The sequence below is a fragment of the Anarrhichthys ocellatus genome, unplaced genomic scaffold, assembly GCF_004355925.1.
Source record: "Anarrhichthys ocellatus isolate YVR2014 unplaced genomic scaffold, GSC_Weel_1.0 scaffold14, whole genome shotgun sequence".
Classification (NCBI taxonomy): Eukaryota; Metazoa; Chordata; class Actinopteri; order Perciformes; family Anarhichadidae; genus Anarrhichthys; species Anarrhichthys ocellatus.
The window spans coordinates 1,516,045-1,539,725 of NW_022280044.1; the positions used below are offsets into that span (position 1 = coordinate 1,516,045).

Sequence of the window (23,681 nt, forward strand, 5' to 3'; positions counted from 1 at the left end):
AAGTATCAAAGTAGAATAACTAATTACACAGAATGACACCTTTCAAAGTGTCATGTTATTTTATAGTATAATACTGAGTTATGATTACTAATGCCATAATATGTCCAAACAAAAAACTGTTTATTGTTGAAAACGTTTACTTTGTTTACTGTTTGGTAGTTTAATCTGTAACAATGCTTCATATTCTGTATATTCTGTATGTAAAGCCTTATTTGCAACGTAACCAGGAACCAGATAAATGTACTAGAGTAAAATAAAAGGGAAATACAGTAGTTCTACTTGAGTAAATGTACTTAAATACATTCTACCAATGACAAAATATAAGTAGAAAAAACATTGAACATATTGATAGAGATCAAAAGAGAGACAGTGCATTTCAAAATGAGTTTCTACACGGAATATATTTGCCTGCAAATACTTGCAGGCAAAGTACAGTAGCCGTACTTGTGTCTTGAAACACAGTGTGGTATGTGTAGTATGAAACGTATCTTTGTGCAGCAGTACGGGCGGTGTCCCGTCGTGTGTTAATTGACCCTTTGTGATGGGTGAGTGCTAACGCTTGTGTTTAAGCATCGCAGGGACAGACGAATTGATGTCAAGAGAAAGATGAAAGAGATGAGTGAAGAGAAACGAGGGATCAGCCTCAAAGTGACCGGAGGCTGAGGTCACTCACTTCAGAGGTTCAACCTCCCCAAACGATCAACGACTAATCTCTCGTACCTGACCCTGACAGAGGTTGCACTTTTCCCCTCACATATGAAAATATATCTGGATTGAGGTGCAGTGATGAGCAGGGAGGAGGCTGTGAAATGATCCACGGGAGACAGTTTTACAGTACAGCTGTAAAACTGTAGAGCAGTAGTTATTCAAATGAGATGGTGAATTTATCCCATTCAATGTCCACACGAGTTACTGAAATGATGTACCAACAACAATATTGATCATAAATTATTCAGACACTTCTAGTAAAAACCAAGAGGAGGACAGACAAAATGTCTTCAAAACGTGCCGTACAAACCAATGGGTGACGTCAAGAGACCATGTCCACTTCTAATACACAGCCTCACAGAGCTGCTGAAGTCTTATTCACTGTTTTCTGACATTTTATAGATCAACAATTTAGTGCAATTAGTTGATTGATTAGCTGATTGAACAGTCTCTTGTTCAAGCTTTTCAAAGGTGTGGATTTGGTGCTTTTCTCTGTTTTATATCAACAGAAAATGAATATCTTTGGGTTTCATACTGTTGGTTGGACAAAATACGACATTTGGCTTTGGGAATATGAACGGAGCATTCTTCACTGTTTTCTAACATTTTTTTCTAACATATATCGAACAATTAATAAAATTGTGAGTATACCAGCCTCAGTTCAAAAGCTAAATGCTTCTCCATACTCTGCTACTTTACAGGCTGAGCATCACTTGTAACTGGCATGTAAGCAGAGACTGAATGAAACCCCTCTCTCCTTAAAAGCTTTGATGTTCCTCTGCCGAAATCCCAGCTTTAGATGAACTCATTAAATATGCTCCTCAATGGAGCCTCAGACGGACAGATGTTACTCTGTCCACCATAATGCTCCCTGCACCTCCTGCGTGTGTGCGTGCACGTAATCTGCCAAAGTGGTTTCTTTATTTAAACAAAATGACAAACAGCCCAGTCATTCATGGTGAATAACTCTCATCTCTTTCATCTCTGTGTTTCTCCCAGGGACAGACTTGGTCCCCGTCTATCGATGACGAAGGCTCGACGAGAGACGAGTTCTATGACGATGAGGACCTCTACTCGGGCTCCGGCTCTGGCTGTAAGTATCTGTGTGTGTGTGTGTGTGTGTGTGTGAGGTTACACACTCTTTCAAACCTCGACAGCTGCTGGGTTTCAATCTGCTTACCCTGAAGTCCCCACCCCCCACACCCTCTCCGTGTCCTCTAGTTATGGTCGCTCTGGTCACCAGACTCGCATGCATGGAGGCCACGCACACAGAGGCCATGCACACATATGGCTCAACGGACAGGTTTTGATACAGATTTATTGCACCTTTAAACACATACACACCCTTACAAAGAAACAGCAACCCGGGCTCAAATTCCCCTACATCTTATTTGCTCTAATCAGATTACAGTCCACACAGATTAGGCCGTTGTGTGCACCTATCTGCAAGCGTATGTCTGCATTTGAGTGAGCTGGCTGTCTGCGTGTGTAGGAATTACCTACTTAACGTAAATCACATTGGTGTAATCTGATTTTCTGATCTGGCAGTTGAATCCTGAGCATGACTCATTGAGGTCTGCCTTCGGTTCAGTCTAGTGGCGAGCGCGCTCAAAATAAACTAGAAAAATGCAATCAGTAGAGAGAGATCTATGCCAGCTGTGTCTGCTACAACTACTGCTGTAATGTTTGATTGAATGAATAAAAAACACTGTTAACCCCCTTATAGACCTCAAGCCTATCTGATGTTTTTCACTCATTTTAATCTATGCAGCTGTTTGTACCGGCTCCAAACTGTTAGCTGTATTAGCTGTATTAGCCCTGTTAGCGCTGTTAGCCTTACACATTGAAGAACTCCCACCAGCTGCTAACATCTAACTAACTCCGTTGTAGTCGGCGCCCGGTTCAGTTTGTCATTTGCTAAGCAATAGTTATATCTACATATGTTCATGGATGAAATTGTTTTACCTCGGCATGCAAGTCAAGAGAGGAAGAATTCGTAGTCCGTAGATGAAAAAAATAGTGCAAACTGAAGCAGTTGTTGTTCACAGCCCCTACCAGCAAGTTAAGAGGAGCGAAGAGTCAGTAGACAATAATGGTATTAAACAGTCAATAAAAAAGGTTTTCAAAAAGTATGAATCGCTGCAACTACGAGACGCCTTTAGCATACATTAATAAAGAAGCACAAACAAATAATAGGCTGATGGGTCCAGGAGATTAGCCGTGGACAGACAGACACACACACACACTAAAGCACTCATGCACACACACGACCTAATACCCAATCTCCTGGAGAAGATAATAATTACAATTGAGAGCAGGAGAGTGCAGCAGAGGCACCCCCTGTGGTTGAAGCTGCTCAGCAAATTGCTTTATCTCCGAAGCTCATTTACAACAGACAGATGTGCGTTCTGTGTCACCGCTGCGTCAGAATGTGGCATTTTGAGGCGCCTGATAAGTTTAACAGAAGCTGCATTGTTCGAGTCCATATTTCGATATCCTCTCTGGCTCCTCTGTCAGCCTTCATGTCTTTGTGCCTGTAAATTCAATTTGTTTCTCTTTCAACCTAAGGAGCTTCCCTGCTATAATAAAATGAAAGGTGGTATAATACTATTATGAGATTTAAGAAGGAAAAGGATTAGTCTGCGCCATCGTCAACACCTTCTCTCTCCTCTCCTCTCCTCTTCTCTTCTTTCAGGTCATTTTTAAAAAAATCCATGCTCTAAAATGTCAAAAGAAAAGGAAAACTGTATTTTTTTTCTCACTTATTCAGTCAGCCCTCAACAAAACGGCTCATCACAGCGAACATCTGGTGAGGAGAGGAGAGGACAGACAGCCTTGTCTCAGTTGGTTAAACCTCCGTTCTGCGCTCCATGTTTTAATACATTTACCGTAGTTGTCGTCATTTACATATTCTTGTGTTTGTGTTGACAGATAGCTAAACGAGTAGAAAATAGCAATTTGATTGCGACCGTGATTGCTGCCCTGAGTTGTCAATAAAATCAAGACAGTACTTTATGATCCTAAAGTCATTTGACAAAACAAACAGAGCTGCGCTGTGTGATCGGGTGTATGGATGAGAGGGGACAGACAGTTGTCTTTTTAAAGGAGCACCGCACTGATTTTACACGTAAAGCTCAGTTTACTACTCATGGAGACTCAGTTTTGTATAATTTCTTCAGTAGATCTGTAGGAGCAATGCCAACAAAGACCTCAAGGAATGTAGAGTTGGACATTACCAGCGTTAAGAAGCGTCTTACTAACCAGGGAGGCTCTCGCGTAAAGACAATATCTAGTTTCCAGCATTTTTGTAAATTGTCTAATACGATCATTAAAAGTCAGGATATCTTGGCCTCTTTACAGATTCTGACCATTCTTTTTTTTTTGCCTGTGCATTGTGAGTCCTCCAACTAAGAGCAAAGGGCCTTTTTCACAGCAGCCATTTGATTTTGACATGTCATAGCAGGGTAAACACAAGTGTATTTCATCAAATTAATTATGGTCCCATTCTATTTAGTTTTCCCCACAGTGAAATGAAACAAGAAGTGCCCAAGGCCCACCGTGCAATGGGTCACATTTTATAGATCCCAAAAATATCACGCAACACTACACCTGTTATTGATGATACAAAGTGAAGGTTACTTATAAGTGACTGAAATCTCAATTTATAGCTCCGCAGAGAATAAATTAGTGAGTGTTTGTTATGCAGTGAGTAGTGAATGAGTGTCAGAGGGATTGATTTCAAACACAGCCGTAGTCTCAGTTTCTGATTTACTGTTTGTGTGAGTGTGTGGGTGCGTTGAGTAATAAAGGGGATGTGTGAACGAGTGAGACATTTTTTTTTACTCCCCTGCTGGTTGTTTTTTAATTGAGTCATTTTTAAATTAAAAATCCTCTCTTCCCAGTTCCTGGGATCGGTGTGAGGCCGACATCGGCGGGTGTGTCCTTCACCACAGAAGAGCCCCTCCTCCTCTCCACCACGCAGGCCACTGGCCCCGCCCCCTCCGCCTCACCTGCAGCCGAGCCGAGCCCCAAACCGGAGGAATCCACCGCCACCCCGCTGCCCACCGAGGCCGATGGAGAGAGTGGTGTATTCTGGGAAAGAGAGAGGGAGCTGGAGAAGGAGAGCGAGAGGGAGGGAGAGAAGGAGCAAGAGAGGCAGAGGGAACTGGAGAACGAGAGAGAGAGGGAGAAACAGTTGGAGAGGGAGAGAGAGAGGGAAAGAGAGAGGGAGCGGGTCCGAGAGATGGAGAGAGAGAAGGAGAAGGAGAGAGAGCGTGAGCGAGAGAAGGAACGTGAGAGAGAGCGAGAGAAAGAGAGAGAGAGGCAGAAAGAGCGTGAGCTTGAACGAGAGAAAGAGCTGGAGCGCATCAGGGCCGCCGCCGCCCAGACCACCGTCGCCCCACGATCCCCCGCAGCCATCCCAGTGGTGACCACCAACCTGGCAACCAGCCCTGCAGAAAGTGCGGCGCCCTCTGCCAGTTCGGACGACCTGAGCACCACAGAAGAAGAAGAGGACATCTACCTGTCACCTGAACCCTCAGCCTTTTTCCCAGGCTTTGACATGGAAACCACCACAGAGGAAGACATGTCCACTACAGCAGAGATCACCCCCGGGCCCACGACAGCCGCACCTAGCACCACCGCCGCCGCCACCACTGACAAGACCAGGTTCCCCTTCAGGCCCAGGGTTCCCATGACCACAGCCACTCAGGCGGTGCCAACAGAGAGAACGAGCCGTCCACAGCAGCCTTCAACTACACAGGTGAGACTGACAGAGTAGATGTTAATATAGATTAGGAGCAGTGTCTATATTTGGAGTCTCATCACCCACCACAAGAAAACACCGAACTCAACAGCAGAGAGCAGAGAGCATTTTTCATGTTGTAAACAAATCCAATAAAAAAGAGCAAAACCAATGACGCACAAGTCAGCTTTATACTTTCACTACTGATGATTGTAACGATGATTTAAATCAGCAACTATTTGATCAAAGAATAAGTGAATAAGGCCACAATTATGACCACGGACTCGCTCACTAGCTCTGTACTAATGCGCTCATTCCGGTCGGTGCCAATAAACTGTTCAGGTTTGATACCAAACACTTCTGACTGCCTCTTTAACAGCGACAGCTTCATTATTTACAGAGGGTAGTTTCTCCGATTGCCGTGCTTCTGTTTATTTGCAGCCGTCCTGCATTGAAGCTTGAGGCATTTACATTTGTTTGGTTTCCCACATTGTAATTAGGCTGCCAGATTTTATGAAGTGTGTATACCCGTTGGACAGTATGAAACTTTCCACCAACCAGAACACACAGAGGCTCATTGTTTCCAAGGAGAACATACGTATGCCATGGAAATGTTCTGTGTTGGTTTGGATACGTTTCAGAGTAGTAGCGCCGTGGAACAAATGTGATTACATCAAATGTAGATTTCCTGTCATTAGTCTCACTTTTCTCTCTTTGTCTCAGGAGGGAAACAACGAGGCGGGTGCTGCGGGGCCGAGTGGAGACTTCGAGATCCGCGATGATCGCCGCAATGATCTCGGTCGAGGTATAATGCCGGTGGATCCCGATCTGATCGGCAACACGGTGGACGCAGGAAGCTCTGCCGCCCAGCTGCCACAGAAGAACATCCTGGAGAGAAAAGAGGTCTTGATAGGTAAGAACATCTGTCAATGAAGTTAATACTCATGATGTTTTTTGTCCAAATATTTGTCATGCAGCTCTGTGTCTGTCAAATGAACCACCTGGTAGCCACCTCTTAGATCAACAGATTACGTTTTCCCCGTTGCCTCCTGAGGTCTTTCCCTGCTGTCTGGGAGCTGCTAAGATAAACTGGCTTCACCTCGCGTCCACGTAGTGCAGATTCATCACGATAACTGAATGTGCTACTTAGCCCTGTTTGACCCGTTGAGAACTTGGCTTATCCAACCCCTCCTTTTCCCTTCTTTTTCCCATCATTTTCCCTCTGGGTTAATCGAATTTCTTTTCAAGTGCCCCCCTCTCCTCTCCCCAAAGAGCTGGTGTAGAAAGTGAGAGACCAGCCAACTTGCCTGACCTGACTGGCTCTCTGTTTCTCCTTCAGCTATTCTGATTGGTGGACTGCTGGCGGTGATTTTCGCTGATTTCCTGGTCATCGGTAAAGAGCAGGAGGCAACAGACTTTAGACTAGACTGTCTGTATGATAGAACCATGTCAGACTCATACATTCATGTATAGTGCTGTACAGGTATAGACACTGTATTCACTTTTATCTGTGGGAGTAACACGTTAAAGAACACGAGATAAACAGGGGATTGGCAGGTATTTACCACCCTTTCACACTGATTCAATCTACTTTATGGCAAAGTTTGTCAGGTCATGAAGGTAAAATAGAAATTCAGTATTGTTTTACATTTTTAGAAATAAAACAATAATATTTCCCTTTCAATCAGTCTTACTTTTGCCCAAGCCAAATATTTCGGATTAAATGGTACTTTGATTGCTGTTTCCCTCATATTGTTTTTCACCAAAAACTATTGCTATTCTGCCTTTCGCCCTCCCCAAATCTATGCAATGTTTCACACAACTGTGGCGGGTGCGTCATTATTTTAACAAGACTAAATCTAACAAGAGTGTGAAGTTTGCATGTTCTCCCTGTGCTATCTGGGGTGTCTCTGGGTTCCTCTCACAGTCTAAAGACATACAGGTTATTTGTTGACTCTAAATTGCCTGTTAGTGTGAATGGGTACAGCCCTGTGATTTGGTGGCGACCTGTCCCGGGTGTACTTCGCCTATGGCTCCAGCCTCTGTGCGATCTTGTAAAGGAAAAGCGGTTACAGATAATGGATGGATAGAAATCTATACAGCCCTGCTACAGGGTATTATGGATTTACAGACAAGCAGTAACAAAACAAATGGTGCACTTGAAAGTGTGCAATTCATATTTGTCATGTCCAATATCACCATTGTCTTCCACACTAAAATCAGGGATTGTAAAAGTAGATATTTATGCACAGTGTCACAAAAAGTCTTCGCTATCTGATGAAGAAAATCTGACTAATTTGATTAGATTTGATAACAAGAGATATTGTGAAAAGTCAAGAGTACTTTTGCAGTGACAGTGCATGATGAAAAGTTACGTTATTTTAAATAGCCCAGCCTGTGTACTCTGATGTTGGCAGAAATGGAATAAACAAAGTAAACACCTCCCACACAATGAATAGAAACAAAGTGTTCCTCAAGCCTTTTGGAAAATAAACAGTTTGTTCTCCGTTCTGGCATTAAGACCGATAAGTTTAACGAGGGAAAGTTTTTTTTTTTTTTTTTTTTTCTCCCCATTTGATGATCACACAATCTGTCGCATGCAGCAAGAGTTCATTAGCGATGTGTGCAGGAGAAGGTGGTCAAATGCAGCGGCTGCAGTTCGGTCACACCGGCCCCACCGTGCTAAACTACCATGTAGCACTGCAGGCCTGCAATTTAGCACAAAGCTGTTGGCAACTCGGAATGTACGTTGGCACATTCAGGCTCATCAGTCTCCACTGAGCAGCTAGGTGATAGTGACGCTGTGGTAGTTTTGCTCTGCCTTCAGGCTAGGAGTGTTTGATGCAGTAGTGATGTAGTCTGCTGCAGAATGTGGCTCTCATGATATTTCAGTGTTTGTTGGACTGTTTATAGGATCTGTAATGTTCTGGAAGGTTTTTAAGATATCCATCCTCTCTTTCTTCCTTCTTCCTTCAGCGGTGATAGTAGGAGGAGTAGTGGGCGCCTTGTTTGCGGCCTTCCTAGTGATGCTGCTGGTGTACAGGATGAAGAAGAAGGACGAGGGAAGCTACACACTGGAGGAACCCAAACAGGCCACCGTCACCTACCAGAAACCGGACAAGCAGGAGGAGTTTTACGCATAACACTCAGAGAGACTGCCAGAGAGACGAGGGAGAGAGAAAGAGCGAGAGAGAGAAGAGAGAAAGATACTCTAAGCCCCCGTACTCCTCGCCCTCCTCCTCCTCCTGTTCTTCGTCGCCTCCCCCCTTGTCTGCTCGCCTCTCCTCATCCCTCTCTCCTCTCGTCTCCAAAACACTCGAGAGCGCCTCTCTCTCTGCGGACTTGGAACTTTCTTTTCAATGAAAACGAAAAAGAGGAAAAAAAAAAAATATCAAAATATATTCTGAAAAAATAACACATACACATGAGATGTTTTTAAAGTAAATGTTGTTATTACTATTCTACAGATTCTCTTGTTGTGTATGTAATGATATGATTATTTTGTAAGAAAAACAAAACAAAACACAAGCTCTTAATCTGTGTTTTCCAGCACAAAGTTCCTCCTCTGTTTTTTTTATTCAGCGATTGAAAAAGGCTAAAGCGAAAAGGGAGAGGAGAGGGGCGAGGCGAGCAGAGCGAGACACAAAAGAAAAAGAGAGCGATGGGCCTCGACTCTGCCCCTCACCCCCCAAAAACACACAGAGCGTCTGGTTGGCCGCACAGAGCCCAGGGTCAAAGGTGAGAGGAAAGGTCTCTTTTGTGCCTCCCATCCCTATGGTGCTCAAAGACGCATACGCACATCCATACAGCCACATAAACACACGCTTACATGCACATGCATACACACACACTTGTATCTGCTTGAAGGTGGCTCGGACCTTTCTCTCTGTGCTCGGCCAACCAGAAAACAGTGCTCGACCCTCGGTGTGTTTCACAACGTCGAGGAGCCGCTGTGAAAACATTGGCTGGTTAGAGGTTTGCTTACGCGGCCAATCTGCTCCTCTAAGCTGTACAAAGACTAGTTACGGATAGTAATAACAACCAATAATATATCAATGTTTTGGGCTGGATGGTGAATAATAATAATGATACCGTAATAATAATAATAATGATTATAATACTTAAACAGGAGGATGTGTATTTAGCAGTTTAAAAAAAGTTTATATGTAAATATCAGCATATCCTTTCTGGCATCACTAATCATCTGCATGATCATGAAGAGTTTTTATTCATCACATCCGTCATCACTTTAGATGAGCTGTGCTCTCGTCAGCCACACGCACACACACACATACACACACACACAAGTGCAGATATATAACTTGCTGTGCATTTAGATCCACCACACAGACTTTAAGTATACCATTAATCATATCATTCAAACACATATCAAACCCATCCTCATCATCATCGTCATTGTGATAGTCATCACTTGTGATACGAGCGAGATCAGGTGGTTTCAATATGTTATTGATTAGTTATTGATCAGTTGCCGGTTGTTTTAGAGTTTGGTCTGTTTGTGTAAAAGCACAACGACGTGTCCAGTCATCACGTCATCCGATTAACCCCCCCCCCCCACCCCTACACGCACCTTTGGCATGCCTCACTTTCTTTTTCTTCCACCATTGGCTCTCTGTTTGGGGATGGGAGGGGCCTCTGGGAAGTAAGGGGGGCTTTAATGAAAAACCAGGAAGTGCAAATCCATCACAGGAAGTTGCTCCCAGATGTGCTAATTCAGTCAAAAATCTTTGATGAAGTCTTTTGTCAGTAAAGCTTTGGTTATGAGAAAAAACAGACTTTGAATTAGTGTTCATGGGGTCAACTTTAACCTGCTGTTGGGCTCTTTTTGGGGAGGGGACAATGGAGGACAGGGGTTTGGTTTGGGATGGGGAATGTCAGAAGGAAGGCTGTGCTTCTATCTAAGAGATTGTAACAATAACCACACCAGTGCGACTGGGCTAGTAGCTTCTATTATACTCAGTACTGTAGAACAAAAATGCATGGGAGTCAAAACTATACGAGTCTGGGTGTGTGTGGATGCCTGTGTGTGTGTGTGTGTGTGTGTGTTTTTGTGCGTTTGAAAGAAAAGAGGGGTGAGTTAAAGTTGGAATGTACTGTGGTCGAGTGTGTGTTTACCTACTCCAGCAGTTCTCACGCTCTTCCACAGACAGGTAACACACCTCCTCCACTCATGTGTGTGTATGTCGCCTGCCCCCTCGCCAGTGTGAGAATATATGTATGTGTGTGTCTACACCTCATCTTAATACGCCATGTGTGTGTATGCCTGAGTGCTTCACCTTGGTATTTCACAGCAGACTCTTGTGTACACTGACTGGCCTGTCGACGTGCTTGTGAGTGTGTCTGCGAGTGTTTCGTCTGTTCACTGCTGAATGAGGGGCAGCTGGTCCCTCACAGTGGCTTTCACACACACTGACTGTGTCTTTTCACTGTCCGACTGTCTGCCTGTCTGTCTCTCTGCCGCAGTACAGACGGGCAGACAACATGCCACTTTCTCACAGGCAGGAATGATCTTAACACGTACTGTCTTTTTTAAAGTGACTGTCAAAGTGTAAACATGTGTTTGTACCCATCTAAGCCTGCGTAGCCAAATAAGACGTGTGTGTGTGTGTGAGAGAGAGAGGGTGAATTTGTACGTGTGTGTGTGTGTGTGTGTGTGTGTGTGAAGCCCAACGGAGGCTACACTACTCTATGTTTGCTGTTCCCATTCCTGTTTTTATACATTTGCATTTTTTTAAGGCTGAGTTTCTGTCATTGGCTGAGTGAGCGAGAGGAGGCGGATCCTCCACGCCACCGCCCTGTCACTAATCTGCCACTCTGTTCCAAATAAAAAACCTGGTTGGGTAAATCTCTCCTCTCTTGTCTTTTTTTCAATGTCAGTGGATACATCAAGACACTGCTGTTAGGTGGACTTTGCTACCTCTGGAGAGAGCCAGACTAGCCGTTGCCTCTGGTTCCAGTCTTAATGCTAAGCTAAGCTGTGGCTGGTATCGATCTCGTCGTCTCCTGGCATTTTGTAAAATGTCAAACTATTCCTTTAAGTGCAGTGCACTCACCAGACAACACATTGCAGCTTCATTATTTGTCCGGAGATCTGGGCACCATGTGAGCTCAATATAAACTAAAATAATATTGACTTTGACACAGATCTAAAAGACAAGGCAACAATACCAGACCCACTTCAGTTGATATTGTACTGTAGTTGTGCTAATTCAGTTATAAATGCCCATTGAATTACCATAAACAATTAATGGGCAGGGAATTTGCTGGGAATTTATGGAGCCTCTAGGGGTCAAAGTAATCTGTCTTTGTTCACTAATATAATCATGACTTGTCCAGGGTGTACCCACCTCTCACTAAATGTCAACTGGGAGAGACTCCAGCCTCCTGTGACCGTGCTAAAGGATAAGCCTGTGTAGATTATAGGTGAGAAGACTGAAATGCTTTACATAATACATTACACAATTAATCACTAGAATTTTACATTTTAGGAAGCTGTTGTTGATCAGAGTGCCCTGTTGGCGTTATCCCCACATGTACCTGTAGTTGTCAGAAGAGCTGCTTATGTACTTTTCAACACAAGTACCATGCCTTCATCGATAGTACTCTCTCCAGCCCCAAATTAAATCTGCAGTCTGTAAAATGTCTACATAGATTGAAACACATTTTCCTACTAAACCTCTTTCGGTGTGTAGCCGTGCAGATTAGATACATTTTATTTGCCCAATATCTGTCTCTGACAATTGTATTACTTAAATGTGTTTCATGGCGCTCGCATCAATTATCAAATTTCAGAAATAGCAACTGTCCTGGATACTCTCCAGAATCCAGAATTCAGAGATTCCACATAACAAGTTCTCTTGGTATAAAGTACATAAATTCCAGTGAAACGTGTTATCAGTGTGGTCTTTGGATGAAACCAAACTAACCAGGACACGGAGTTGCTGGAGAGACACACTATTGTTGAATAATTTACGTGTGACATTTCAACGTTGTGAGCGTTACAAATGAAATTCCATTTGTTTTCACTCTGCTGGGGTGAAGGAATAATTCTCAGGGACAGAGATCTCAAAACAACAAACGGCTGTTCAAACTGACGATATGTTTTAGTAACATACAATCTAAAGAACTTGCATGCAGACAGGAAGTCTCCCTCTGGCCTTCATACCATTTCTGACCCAGTAACAGTACACACAACCCTGCATGCCATGCCGCTCTCTGACAGAGCTACTGTTTGTATATATACAGTATACGTATAAATATATATATACATATATATATATATATGTGTGTGTGTGTGTGTGTGTGTTTAGTTATATGTGTGATTACAGCCTCTTAACAGCCTATTTGCTGACCTCAGGAGGCCCTCATGGGAGAAACAGCCAGAGATGTTATTATTCTTAAGCCATCGCATAAAAATGTACTTATGAACTGATTAGATAAACTGTCTGTGGGGATTTGTGAGCACAAAGGAAAGAAAAACATTCTAAATGGGGCTTCAGTTTATATTCTCTGTATCAAACCAGATGAAACCAAGGTCACCTGATGTGGAGGAGTACCAGGGAGTCTTGCAGACGGCCTTTGCCCTGATCCAGAGAAGACAACAAGCTGTTCTGGCCTTGGGTAGAGGGCTGCTGAAATGGAAACGTGCCTCTCACAGGAGATGAGGGGGGTTTTATGTGAGAGCCCTTTTCTGTGTGGGAGGGGGAGAAATGGGGAGTTGAAGCTGAACAGTAGAGTTGGGATAGACAGAAGAAGATTCATGTGTCTGGGGTCCAGTTAGTACCCCATCTGGTGGGTAACTGCGGAACAACTGAAACAAGACAACCTGATTTTAACCTGAATAACAGATAAGATGTTATATGTGAATTTCATTTTACAAAGACTTTTTGTTTTGTTTTAGACCTTTGTGGAATAAGAAGGTCAGAGGATCATCATTACGTATCTTCAACTTACTCTGAGGGATAACACCATTATTAACTGGAAAGGAAAGAAGAAAAAACATGTTGTATTCACTCACTCCTTTCAGACTTTGAACTGGTCACAACTGGGTGCATCATTTTTAACTGACAGACAAGAGGTTCTAAGTGGACATTGTTTTGTGTGAAGGAGTCAAAAGGCCAAAAACCTTGCTACTCTTTAGTCTTACTTCAGTTTTCTGGTGTTTTTAGGACACAGAAATATCTGCAGCCCATCAGTGTTTAACATTTGAGTCGACCTGCACTGATAACCCAAAACACATCATAATGCGTTCAACATCTTTTATTAAACTACAGTATACTTTTAAAGTGATATTATTCACAGTGACATGATTATTTTTAATTGTGGGCTTCATTGATTTTTCATTTTTTATAGGCTATACCTAATCTTACAATAAATGACTGTGATAATAACAGTCAATTTCATCGAGATACTCCACACGAGCAGCAGAATTAACATCATTGGCACATTAAAGTGATACACTGGAAGTCACGAAGGGACCAGGGAAGGTCTCAGTTTTTAAGTTACGCTACAATCTGTTCACACATTGGTATTACAAATACCTTTAAGTAAAAGTACTATGTAAAATACTCCAGTACGAGTAAAAGTACTCCTGCAGAATAATTGCCCCTGTCTCAAATATAATCTTATGACATTATTAGATTTGTGATTCTGAAACTAATATCAATACACAAGCTGCATTTTACTGTTTTAGCTGGTCAGGATGGAGTTATAGTTTTAACTTGAACAACTTTATATTCAGTTTAATGTTTCATGCAGTGGTTCCCTGTGGGTCAGGACCCCTCCATGGAGTCACAAGATAAATCTGGTGGGTCGTGAGATGATTAACGGGTAAGAAAAACTTAAATTATGCTACACAATCTTTCCTTTGTAATGAAATATATTATATACGATTGAATCGCTTTACCTCTTTCAGCAGACCTCTGTCCTTGAACTGTTATTTGAATGAAACCATCTTTAGTGAGAAGCTTATAGAGGAAATCTTTCTTCTCATAGACATCTGAACTCACTGCTTTTTTCTAAGGCGTCCTATACGCCAAAAGAAGTAAAGAAAAATGTGTTTAATTTTGAATAATGTGTTGTATTTTATAAATTTATCAAATGTTTTTTTAAATGTAAAATCTTGATCTGAAAAGTAAAGCTATAGCAGCCAAGTAAATGTACCGGCGAAAATAGCATTACATGGAAATACTCAAGTAAAGTACCTCCAATTTGTCCTATAAAGTACTTGAGTAAACATATTTATCTGCTTTCCACCACTGACACATATATTCTTCTTGTCTCTATTTCAACACATTTTATTCAACAAATATATATTGTATATTAACTCGACATAAAGACTTAAATAAAATACAGAGTGATAGATGAAAGCCTTGTAAAGCTTACAGGTGTTTTATATTTTAACAGCTTCTTTTGTTGATATAATTAGCTCTAGATTAACTGGATTGCTGGACTAGATAATCAGCTCAGTAAACTTGTAAATGTTAATTTATTCATTGAAAATAACATTGATTTAGTAAAACAGAGAGTCAGACTTCCTGTCACATTCAGAGAATAACAATACACTTTTCTTACATTGTGTAAATTGAAGGTAAAACGTGACAGTTTGTAATCATACTATATCTCCCAGACTGTATGGATTTTGATTGGAGGTGTTCTGGTCACTGATTGGCTGTTTCAGTTTCACCCTTCACGCGATAATTCTCCGTCACACACTGCTGAGGGAGGGAGGCTAATCAATCAATCAACCTCATTAGCCTCCGGTCCAGGAGCAAATCGCTTCGTGACCCTGTGCTGCTTAATTGATTATTAGTGCAAGTTTATTGGTGTTGACTGTCGCAATGGAGGAAGACTGTGATGTGGCTGAAGATTTTGGTAAGGACATTTAGGCTGCATTTTAATTGTTTTATTGGTTTATTGGCTGCCTCGGGCCATTTCCCCCTGTAGACACGAGACTTTCTTTCCTGAACTTCTGTGACATTTTGCAAACTTTGAAAGACTTTAAAAAACTTCCTGGGTGTATTTAAAGCTGTAATCTTTCCTGTGAGGTGCAGCTCCCGTTGCTGCTCAAGTCCACTGAGACAATTTAAGAATTTAAATCTCTGCTATTAACATTCACGACCCGGTGTTTGTAGACGGGGACAGGTTAGCTAGTTTAGCTGCAGCTAGCCGCTCAGAGTTAATTAGCGGTCAGGTGAGGTGGCTCGAGGCGCTGCATAGCTGGGAAACTAATTAAGTCACTGCAGGCTGCAGCTCCTCGCGAGGATTACGTGTATCAGCTTTATTGAACCTGCAGGTCACCTCATGAAATATGAAAGATATAACTCCAACATTTTACGTAATTTCTTACTCTGTAGGCACTGTTTTTTCAAATGGAATAATCTACATGCATGTAGCTTCAGCTAAATTCACTGATACAAAGTCAAATAAAATGTTTCTTTATTAGCTGTTATTAAAAAGCTGCAAACATGGCCAAAGACAGCATTTTAGATAAACAGGTGATGAGCTCATGTCTTCTCAAACACATGCCCCATGAAGTCTCTAAAGGGTCGATTATAGTTTGGATATTTTCTGGATTTCTTAGTTTTCTATGACAGTAAACTGAATATCTTCAAGTTTTGGGCAGTTGGATTAAAACAAGGATTTTTTAAAATGTCAGTTTTGGCTGTAGGGAAATTGCATTTTTTTAGTTTTTACTATTTTCAGACATTTTATAGAACAAAAAATTAATTAATTAACAGACAAACTAATCAGCTGATTAATAGATCATAAAAATAATTCCTAATTAAGTTAATTTATGTTTAGCCAAAGAGTCCAAATTGAAAAACAAACAAACACTGAGTCTAATAATGCTTTAATCAGTCTATAATTTACCGAGCATGTGAAAGGTTTCTTTAAATTGTTGTCTGTAGTCCCCCGAGGTAATGTAACCCCTAAAACCTCCCAAAAATTCAGAAGACATTACTCCGTTAGCTGTTAAAGTCCTTGATGGGAATACTTCTGTGTCAAAGGTGCCTGTACCAAAATGCTGTACATATGATTTCATTGTTTTAAACAGGGACTCATAAAGAACTGGTGTTGTTCTTGAGAGCCGTCATATCGAAACGTTCAGAACCACAAACATTTTTGAGACTCAAAAAACAAGACTAACTCCAAACCTCTCAGCTCTATATTTGCAGAATATATCGAGTTATATACCCTGGAGAAAACTTAATGTCCTTCACATAAAGATTAAGAGCAAAGGTGATTGAAAAAAAATACCAAAAAAACTAATAGAAAACAAAAGGGATACTATTGATATTTCTGTAAGAAAGGATATAAAACACTTCATTGGAAAGTAAACAGAAAAATAAATGCTTTTAGGCTGCTTTTAAAAGTAATTGGAGTCCTCAGGGAGCCTAATTCAGCAACTGGGAGCATAATAACATTAGATATATCCTCACAGAGTTTTCGAGACTACAGCAAGAATAAAAGAGATAAATGAGACGTTCTTTTAAGCATATCTTACTTATGGTGCAGCGAGTCCAAGGCAGATCAATAAACCCTAAAGTCAGCACTGGAAGGTAATTTGGTGATTTAAGTACAGGTGTAATGTGCTTTTTTCCCTCTTGGTCCATGTTAAAAATCTGGCTGCAGCATTCTGTTACAAGTCATATGATTAACCTTCTCCAGGTCTGGTTTTAATTAATAGAAAGTATTTTAGAGACAGAGTAGAGATAACTGACCCAATGTTGTCTAAATGACAATGGATGTACAGAACCTGGACAAAAGTAAAAACAACTCTCACTTAACTCCATTGCAGACTGTTCGCGCCTTCTGTGTGAGGAACTGGAGGATTTGGAAACAAAGATTTACCAAGGGAGGAAGAGGAGGCAGAGGGAAGGAGAGGAGGACGACGTGTTTAATCGGAGCGAGGATGAAGAGGCCGGAGAGGAGGCAGACCGAGAAGAGGGGGATGAGGAGAAAGAAAAGAAAGTTGTTGTGTCAGAAACGCAACTGATGGCGACAGAGGGAGAAGAGGAGGATCAGGTGAAGCCAGAGAGTAGGCGTAGAGCGGAGGAGGCACAGGAGGTGCAGATGGAAGACAACAAGATTGAGAACATCAAAGAAACAATCGCTGATAAGCCAGAGGACAAAGAAACTAAAAGTCTAGAGGAGAGAGACGAGAAGAAAAAGAGTAGGAAGAGGCGAGGTAAGAAGCAAAGTGAGCGAGTGAGAAACAGGAAAAGTTTAAAAGAGGTTAGTGAGCGGTTTGAGGAGGAGAAGGAGAGTCAAATGGAGGAGGTGTCAGCGACGAACTCGGAGGAGAGCTTGTCTCTGTCGGAGCCTCCCATTGGACTGATGAACAGCTGTGACCTGTCTGATCCGGTCTTCCTGGGTTGTGGGGGGGCAGGGCTGTTTTGCCCTCCGGCCCCTCTTCCCCTGCTGTACTCCTCACTGCCTCCAGTCTCCATCCAACCTGCACCTCCTCAGCCTCACGGGACAAAAAGGCCCCACAGCCCTCTTCTACCTCACAGTCTCCACCAGCAGGGCCCACAGCCGCTCGAGGTGAGAATAGACGGTCACGGTTTATCAATCACTGTGAACTTATAGTGATCAACATTGTACCTGAACTTGTTTACAGAACCACACGTTCCCCCTTTATTTTCCCTTAACAGAATACTCCACTTAGCTTTGTACTCCTATAGCTTTGTCACAGTGTGAAAGGGTTAAAGTTCTAAGACAAAAACACGTACAACTCCCAGACTGGATAACGCCACGATCAATAACAAGGTAGCCGCGCCCTAAAACATAGCCTGCTTCATGTTCTATTTTACTCTAAATGGACCATAATCTACTAAATGAACATCATGCTGTAATGAAGAAGACTTGAAACTAGTCATTGAGACCATAAACTCATGTTTACAATGTTTACTGAGGGAGTACATCAAGTGAGAAGTGGAGTCATTTTCTTATAGACTTCCATACAATCTCACTTCTTTCTGCAAACAGAGGAGGCTGTTGCCTGGCAGGCACGCGGATAATTCGTGGTTGGGAAGTGTTTAAAATGTTTTGTCCTCCTTATTGATGTACACATGTGCGGTGCAGAATATCAGAAACGCATCTGAATAAGATGCAGTCCAGTACACCACCACTAACTGTAACCTCATTGCTAAAACATATGATGAAATTAATAACTCTATGACCGTGTTAAAAATTATAGGCATCATAAAAGTAGACTTTTTATGAGTTCTATTGGATCACATAAGATTGTACCACTTAGTGTATCACCTTGTAGCAGCTCTTCATTTAGGCTTTAGGATGGTTATATAATAAAATATTCAAACTAAAATGTTTCGTATGGCTGCAGCATTTAATCCAATGGAAATGTTCTGCATGTCTGCTGCTTCATTCTAGACGGGTTTCCCCGATATTCATCCTGACAGATTAGAGAGCTCTGGAAACTTTGTGATGTTTCACTTTAATATAAACTTCTGTGGGTTTGAATTGTTTAACCGCTTCAGCCCAACGGACACGTTTGCAAGATCTCCAGATTTCTAATAATACCTCCTTTTGTCATGTATAATTAGCGTGTAATATGTATGAATCATGCACACCTACAACCTTCTGCAATATTAATGATGCAGCTGCAAAAATAGCAGAGTGGATTTGAATATTTGGCTCGGCGTGTGGTCTAGTGTGACATCAGCGGACGAAAGAGCTTCACTGAAGCACTACAACAAGGACATGTGTCAAACAGTGTCAAATCATTAAAACTGTGAAAATATGTAAGGGGAACATTTTAATATATACAGTTTAATATTATCTGCCAGTATGACTACCTACACGATTATAGATAAATACACATGGACAACACTGAGCAATAGCAAGACATTTCATCTCCCCAGATTTCAAGCCTCAACTTCTTTACTAAATACAATTAATGAGGAAAGCAAACTTAAATCCTAAAATCGCAGCTTGTGAGTGCATCAAGTTGCATGTGGGTGGTTTGGATGCAGCTTTTCTAACCAATGCAGAGAGCGCTGACAAGTAAAATGTAAGTACAGTGGAGCTGAAACAATTGTTAAATGATTGACAGTTGATTAACTGTTTGAGCCTTTTTCCAGCAACACTTTATCCTTCCCAGCTTTACAGGATTTGTTTATTTTCTTACATAAGGGTACATCTTTCGGTTTTAGACAATTTAAGCAATTTGAAGACAATTTTTCTATATTATTCTCACATTTATTACACCAAACAATCAGTTAATTTTGAAAATGCATCCTAACCTGCAGCCCCAGAGAATAGATATGTCACATATGAGAGGACACAGACAAAACCGGAAACTAATTGGTTCTCTTTTGAAGTCGTGAACCAACCTTTACTTCCAGAATATCACTGTTGCATTGCTTTCTGTGGGCTGAAACTTCACACTGCACTTCTCGGTGTACCTCAGTTGGCTTTTGGACTTTTTGACATCCTCCAAAATTGTGTTCAGCTTTAAATAAATGTGATTATTGACACTTAACAGGGTGAAAACCATATTTTTTAAAGGAAATATAGTGTAAATGAGACAATATTTGACTGAAATGAGTAAATGTTTATCTGGTTCACGGCAGATGGAGATAACCCAGGTCTACTCCACCCGACGCTCCATCCGCTACAGCAGCAGGGGTCAAGGCCGCGCTCTGAGCTTCCCTCTGCTGCCAGGACAAGAAACTGTGGACAGCTGCATGCTTCCCCCTGCACCGAAGAAGAAAACCCGAACGCTCTACAGTACTGGTAACCGAACTGTCAGTTTGTCCAGGTGTGTCCAGATTTGACTATGCAAATAGTTGACCTTCACTTTGTGTGTGTGTGTGTTTGTGTGCAAATGCATATGCGTGCAGATCAGTTAGACCATTTAGAGGCCTTGTTCCAGGAGGACCACTATCCTGACGCAGAGAAGAGGAAAGTCATCGCTGCTTCAGTTGGTGTCACACCTCAAAGGATTATGGTTAGACATTTCCCTGACTGTTTTACATTGCTTACTCGGTGATGTGCCTCCTAGAAGAACGAATAGTTAGCAAACCGGGAATGAAGTCCCCCCCCCCGTCTTGACGTTGACTCCCTTCTTTCACCTCCCCTCTCATCCACTTTCCTTCCATTTCCCTGCACCATCCTCTGTCATGTTTCCTGATATCCATTTCATTGTCTCCCTCTCTGCAACATTCTGTGAACCAGGTCTGGTTTCAGAACCGCCGGGCTAAGTGGAGGAAGGTGGAGCGCTCCATCACAGCAAGGGTTGAACACAGACCGAGTAGAGCTGGATGCAGCAGCAGCAGCAACAGCAGCAGCCCCCCCCATCAGCAGATCAATCCCACACTGGCACCCAACAGGTATTACAGTTATATCCCCCTATAGCCCTCAAATGGTGCAAATTACTTGTATTCAAACATGATTTGATGTATGACGTTATGTTTTTCCTCTTTTTCAGTAATGGAGCTCCTTGTTTTTCCAATCACTTTGCCACTAAGCTGCCCCAGCTCGCCGCTGCAGCACCCTTTTTCCCCAACCTGTCCAACCAGACTCTGCCCTCCTACAGCAACCTGCTGGCCAGCCTCAACAGCCCAGGTTTTGAAATCTTGCATTAACACAATTATTCAAAATGTACTGCTCATTATGAGGTCATTGTGCTCCACGATTACTAATCAAAAGAAGTTTGGTTTCTGAGGAACTATTGCCCTGACTTCTACCTTCACACCAAATCAGCATTTGTGGCAAAAACGGCGGTCTCCCCATTCATTTGAATGTGGGTAGTGCGTTTACCTGGCGGTGGGGGCCATAGGGGCAGCCGGAAAAAAAGCAGCGGCCCGAAATGAAAAGTTTCAACAGAATCAACTTTTGGAGAAACGCAACCCGACGTCAGTCAGCGGTGGCTAATCACGTCACCGGCAAGCCAGAGCTGTATAGCCCAGCAATGAGGGGACAAAAGACGTTAATCTCAGGCCAGTCGCTTGATGTTCATGGGTCATTAGTGACACTCGCACACTGCCGCACAACCCTGCGCCACAACGCCACAACGCCACAACGCATGATTTGTTGTGAATGCAGCCTTGACCGGAGTCAGGGTTGGCTAAATGGTGAAATGTCAAGTAGTAAATGGTACCGTCTCCACAGCTAAAGGTTAAATATTCTTTGCTTAGGAACAATTTTCAGTGAATATTTTTACATAACAAATAGAAGAAAATGAATTACTCACAATTGTGTGTTCAGCATGCTGATATAAAGTCCCAACAATATTTCCCATCTCTGTTTTTGCACAATTAAACTGAAGCAGCGGGAGGTTCGAAATCCGTTTATTATTAATAGGCAAATTAGTGGCTTTATAACACTATAAATTACAGTTAGTAGTTTGAACAACTTTCAGTTGTATTTTCTTTAGAGGAAGCAATAACTTGATGCTGTGAGAGTCTTTAAGAGTTGAGGTTTAAACTCGGTGGACCTTTACCCTGCATGTTGAGATTCTACAATTCCCCAGAAACCAGACCAACGTTTTATCTCCGTGTGTTATCTCCAAGGTCAATCCAGAGTGAGAGATGTGGGCCAGCACCAGCTTTCATCTCAGGGGGGGTTGGCAGAGTACCACCCCCGCTCCATCCACAGCCCTCCCCCCTTGCGTCGAGCCAGTCTCCCCCTTTTCACAACGGCTTACAACCCTGCCAACCCTACTCCGCCTCTCCTCAACAGCCTGGCTCACACCCCACCTCTGTTCCTGGATGCCCTGGAGGGAGGCTCGGCCTTGGCACACCGAGACACCCAGTCTCTGCAGAATGACACCAGGTCAGCTCGATTCACAGCAGACTGTGACATGAATACTAGACGATGATTTGAACAGGGACAACGAGTACTAGAGATGACAGGGGGACAGAGGCTGCAGACAGGAGCAGAGATCCTGTGAGATACTGGGATAATGATGACTTGGATAGCGCCGGTAATAGTGGGGAGTCGGTTTCAGCTGGTCTTAAATATTTGAGAAATCATGCTGAGCGTAATTGCTTTGTTCAACATGTTTTTGTTTGACTACAATTATGTATCGCAGCACTAAAATCCCTCAATGCAAGACGATACAAAAACAAACAATGAATATCAATACATGTTCTACTCCTGCTGTTAAGAGACTTAAAGGGTCAGTTCACACAAATTACAAAATAACTTACTGTCCTTGGAACTACTATCAACAAAAATAATAATAAATTTTTTTTAATTGGTTGACAGTATGTTCTGGAGAGGAACTGAGACATTCTGACTGAAAAACAATGTTCCTTTATATGTTTGAAATATCATTTTTAATACTTCCACTGTATTGGAATGGCAGCAGAAGTCTGCTGTGTTTTCATATCAAATACCTGAAAGACGAATAGGATCTTTATTATACCTAATAGTCAAAGCTAACATGCTAATATTTAGGATGGTAAACAGTACCCAGTGAACATCAGTATGTTAACATTCTCATATTGTGTGTTTTGGCATGCTGATGTTTGCATTTACCTCAAAGCAGGCTGTGCATAAATACAGCTAACTGCTAGCATGACTTAAGACTCACAGATGCAAAGTAGCAGACAGTCTGGCCTCTTATGAAGCTGTTACCGTGTGTGTGTTTTGAGCTGAGTATGACATGAAGCACACATACTCTCTGACGTACCTGCCATATATTTATAGGTGTGTATGTGTGTGTGTGACCAAGTTCTTCTTTGTTCTGTCCTCAGTTCTCTCTTTGACTTTGGGGAGAAGCTGGACTACCTGACCTCAGGCCAGCAGAACAACCCTCTCTCCTACCAGCTGCAGACCTCCTACTCCTCCAGCCAGCCCCAGCACCAACCTCAAGCATCTCTTCCCCGCCTGGCCTACCTCACCCCCTCCCCCTACCTCACCCCCAACCCTCCAGATTCTAACCCTACCTCCTACCTGACCTTTGCCCCCGGAGGAAACTCGAATGGGATGGTGACCTACTCCACCGGAGGCCACGCTTACTTCCAGTCCCAGAGCACCGGGCAAATCCTGCTGCAGTCGGCCGGTCATCACGGTGAGTCTCTTTTTTTTTATGGCGCCACAATCGAGGGTTTGTTTTCAAAGAACCAGATATTTTTTGATGTCGTTATTAATTTTTTTACACTGATGATTCAACTGGAAGCGTTTTCATATCCATCCATGCCTTGGAAGTGCCCAGCTGCTAGTCAGTTTTATTTAT

At 42.4% G+C, this 23,681-nt stretch overlaps 2 protein-coding genes across 2 annotated transcripts in view; both read left to right on the forward strand.

The window, feature by feature from the left end:
- Positions 1-1,695: 1,695 nt before the first annotated feature.
- Positions 1,696-11,322, forward strand: sdc3 (syndecan 3; the record flags this gene model as incomplete). Its single annotated transcript, XM_031854228.1, has 5 exons — positions 1,696-1,801; positions 4,611-4,858; positions 4,967-5,470; positions 6,176-6,365; positions 8,429-11,322. Coding segments are annotated over 5 exons (1,215 nt in total), but the record flags the coding sequence as incomplete, so codon positions are not given.
- Positions 11,323-15,215: 3,893 nt separating this feature from the next.
- The window catches only part of nobox (NOBOX oogenesis homeobox), a 9,572-nt gene continuing 1,106 nt past the window's right edge, over positions 15,216-23,681 (forward strand). The window contains exons 1-8 of the mRNA XM_031854229.1: positions 15,216-15,346; positions 17,274-18,019; positions 20,071-20,233; positions 20,341-20,447; positions 20,675-20,829; positions 20,928-21,064; positions 22,012-22,273; positions 23,200-23,516. Of these exons, the coding sequence (XP_031710089.1) occupies positions 15,313-15,346; positions 17,274-18,019; positions 20,071-20,233; positions 20,341-20,447; positions 20,675-20,829; positions 20,928-21,064; positions 22,012-22,273; positions 23,200-23,516 (1,921 nt within the window). The 5' untranslated portion in view covers positions 15,216-15,312. The remainder of the gene's footprint in view (positions 15,347-17,273; positions 18,020-20,070; positions 20,234-20,340; positions 20,448-20,674; positions 20,830-20,927; positions 21,065-22,011; positions 22,274-23,199; positions 23,517-23,681) is intronic.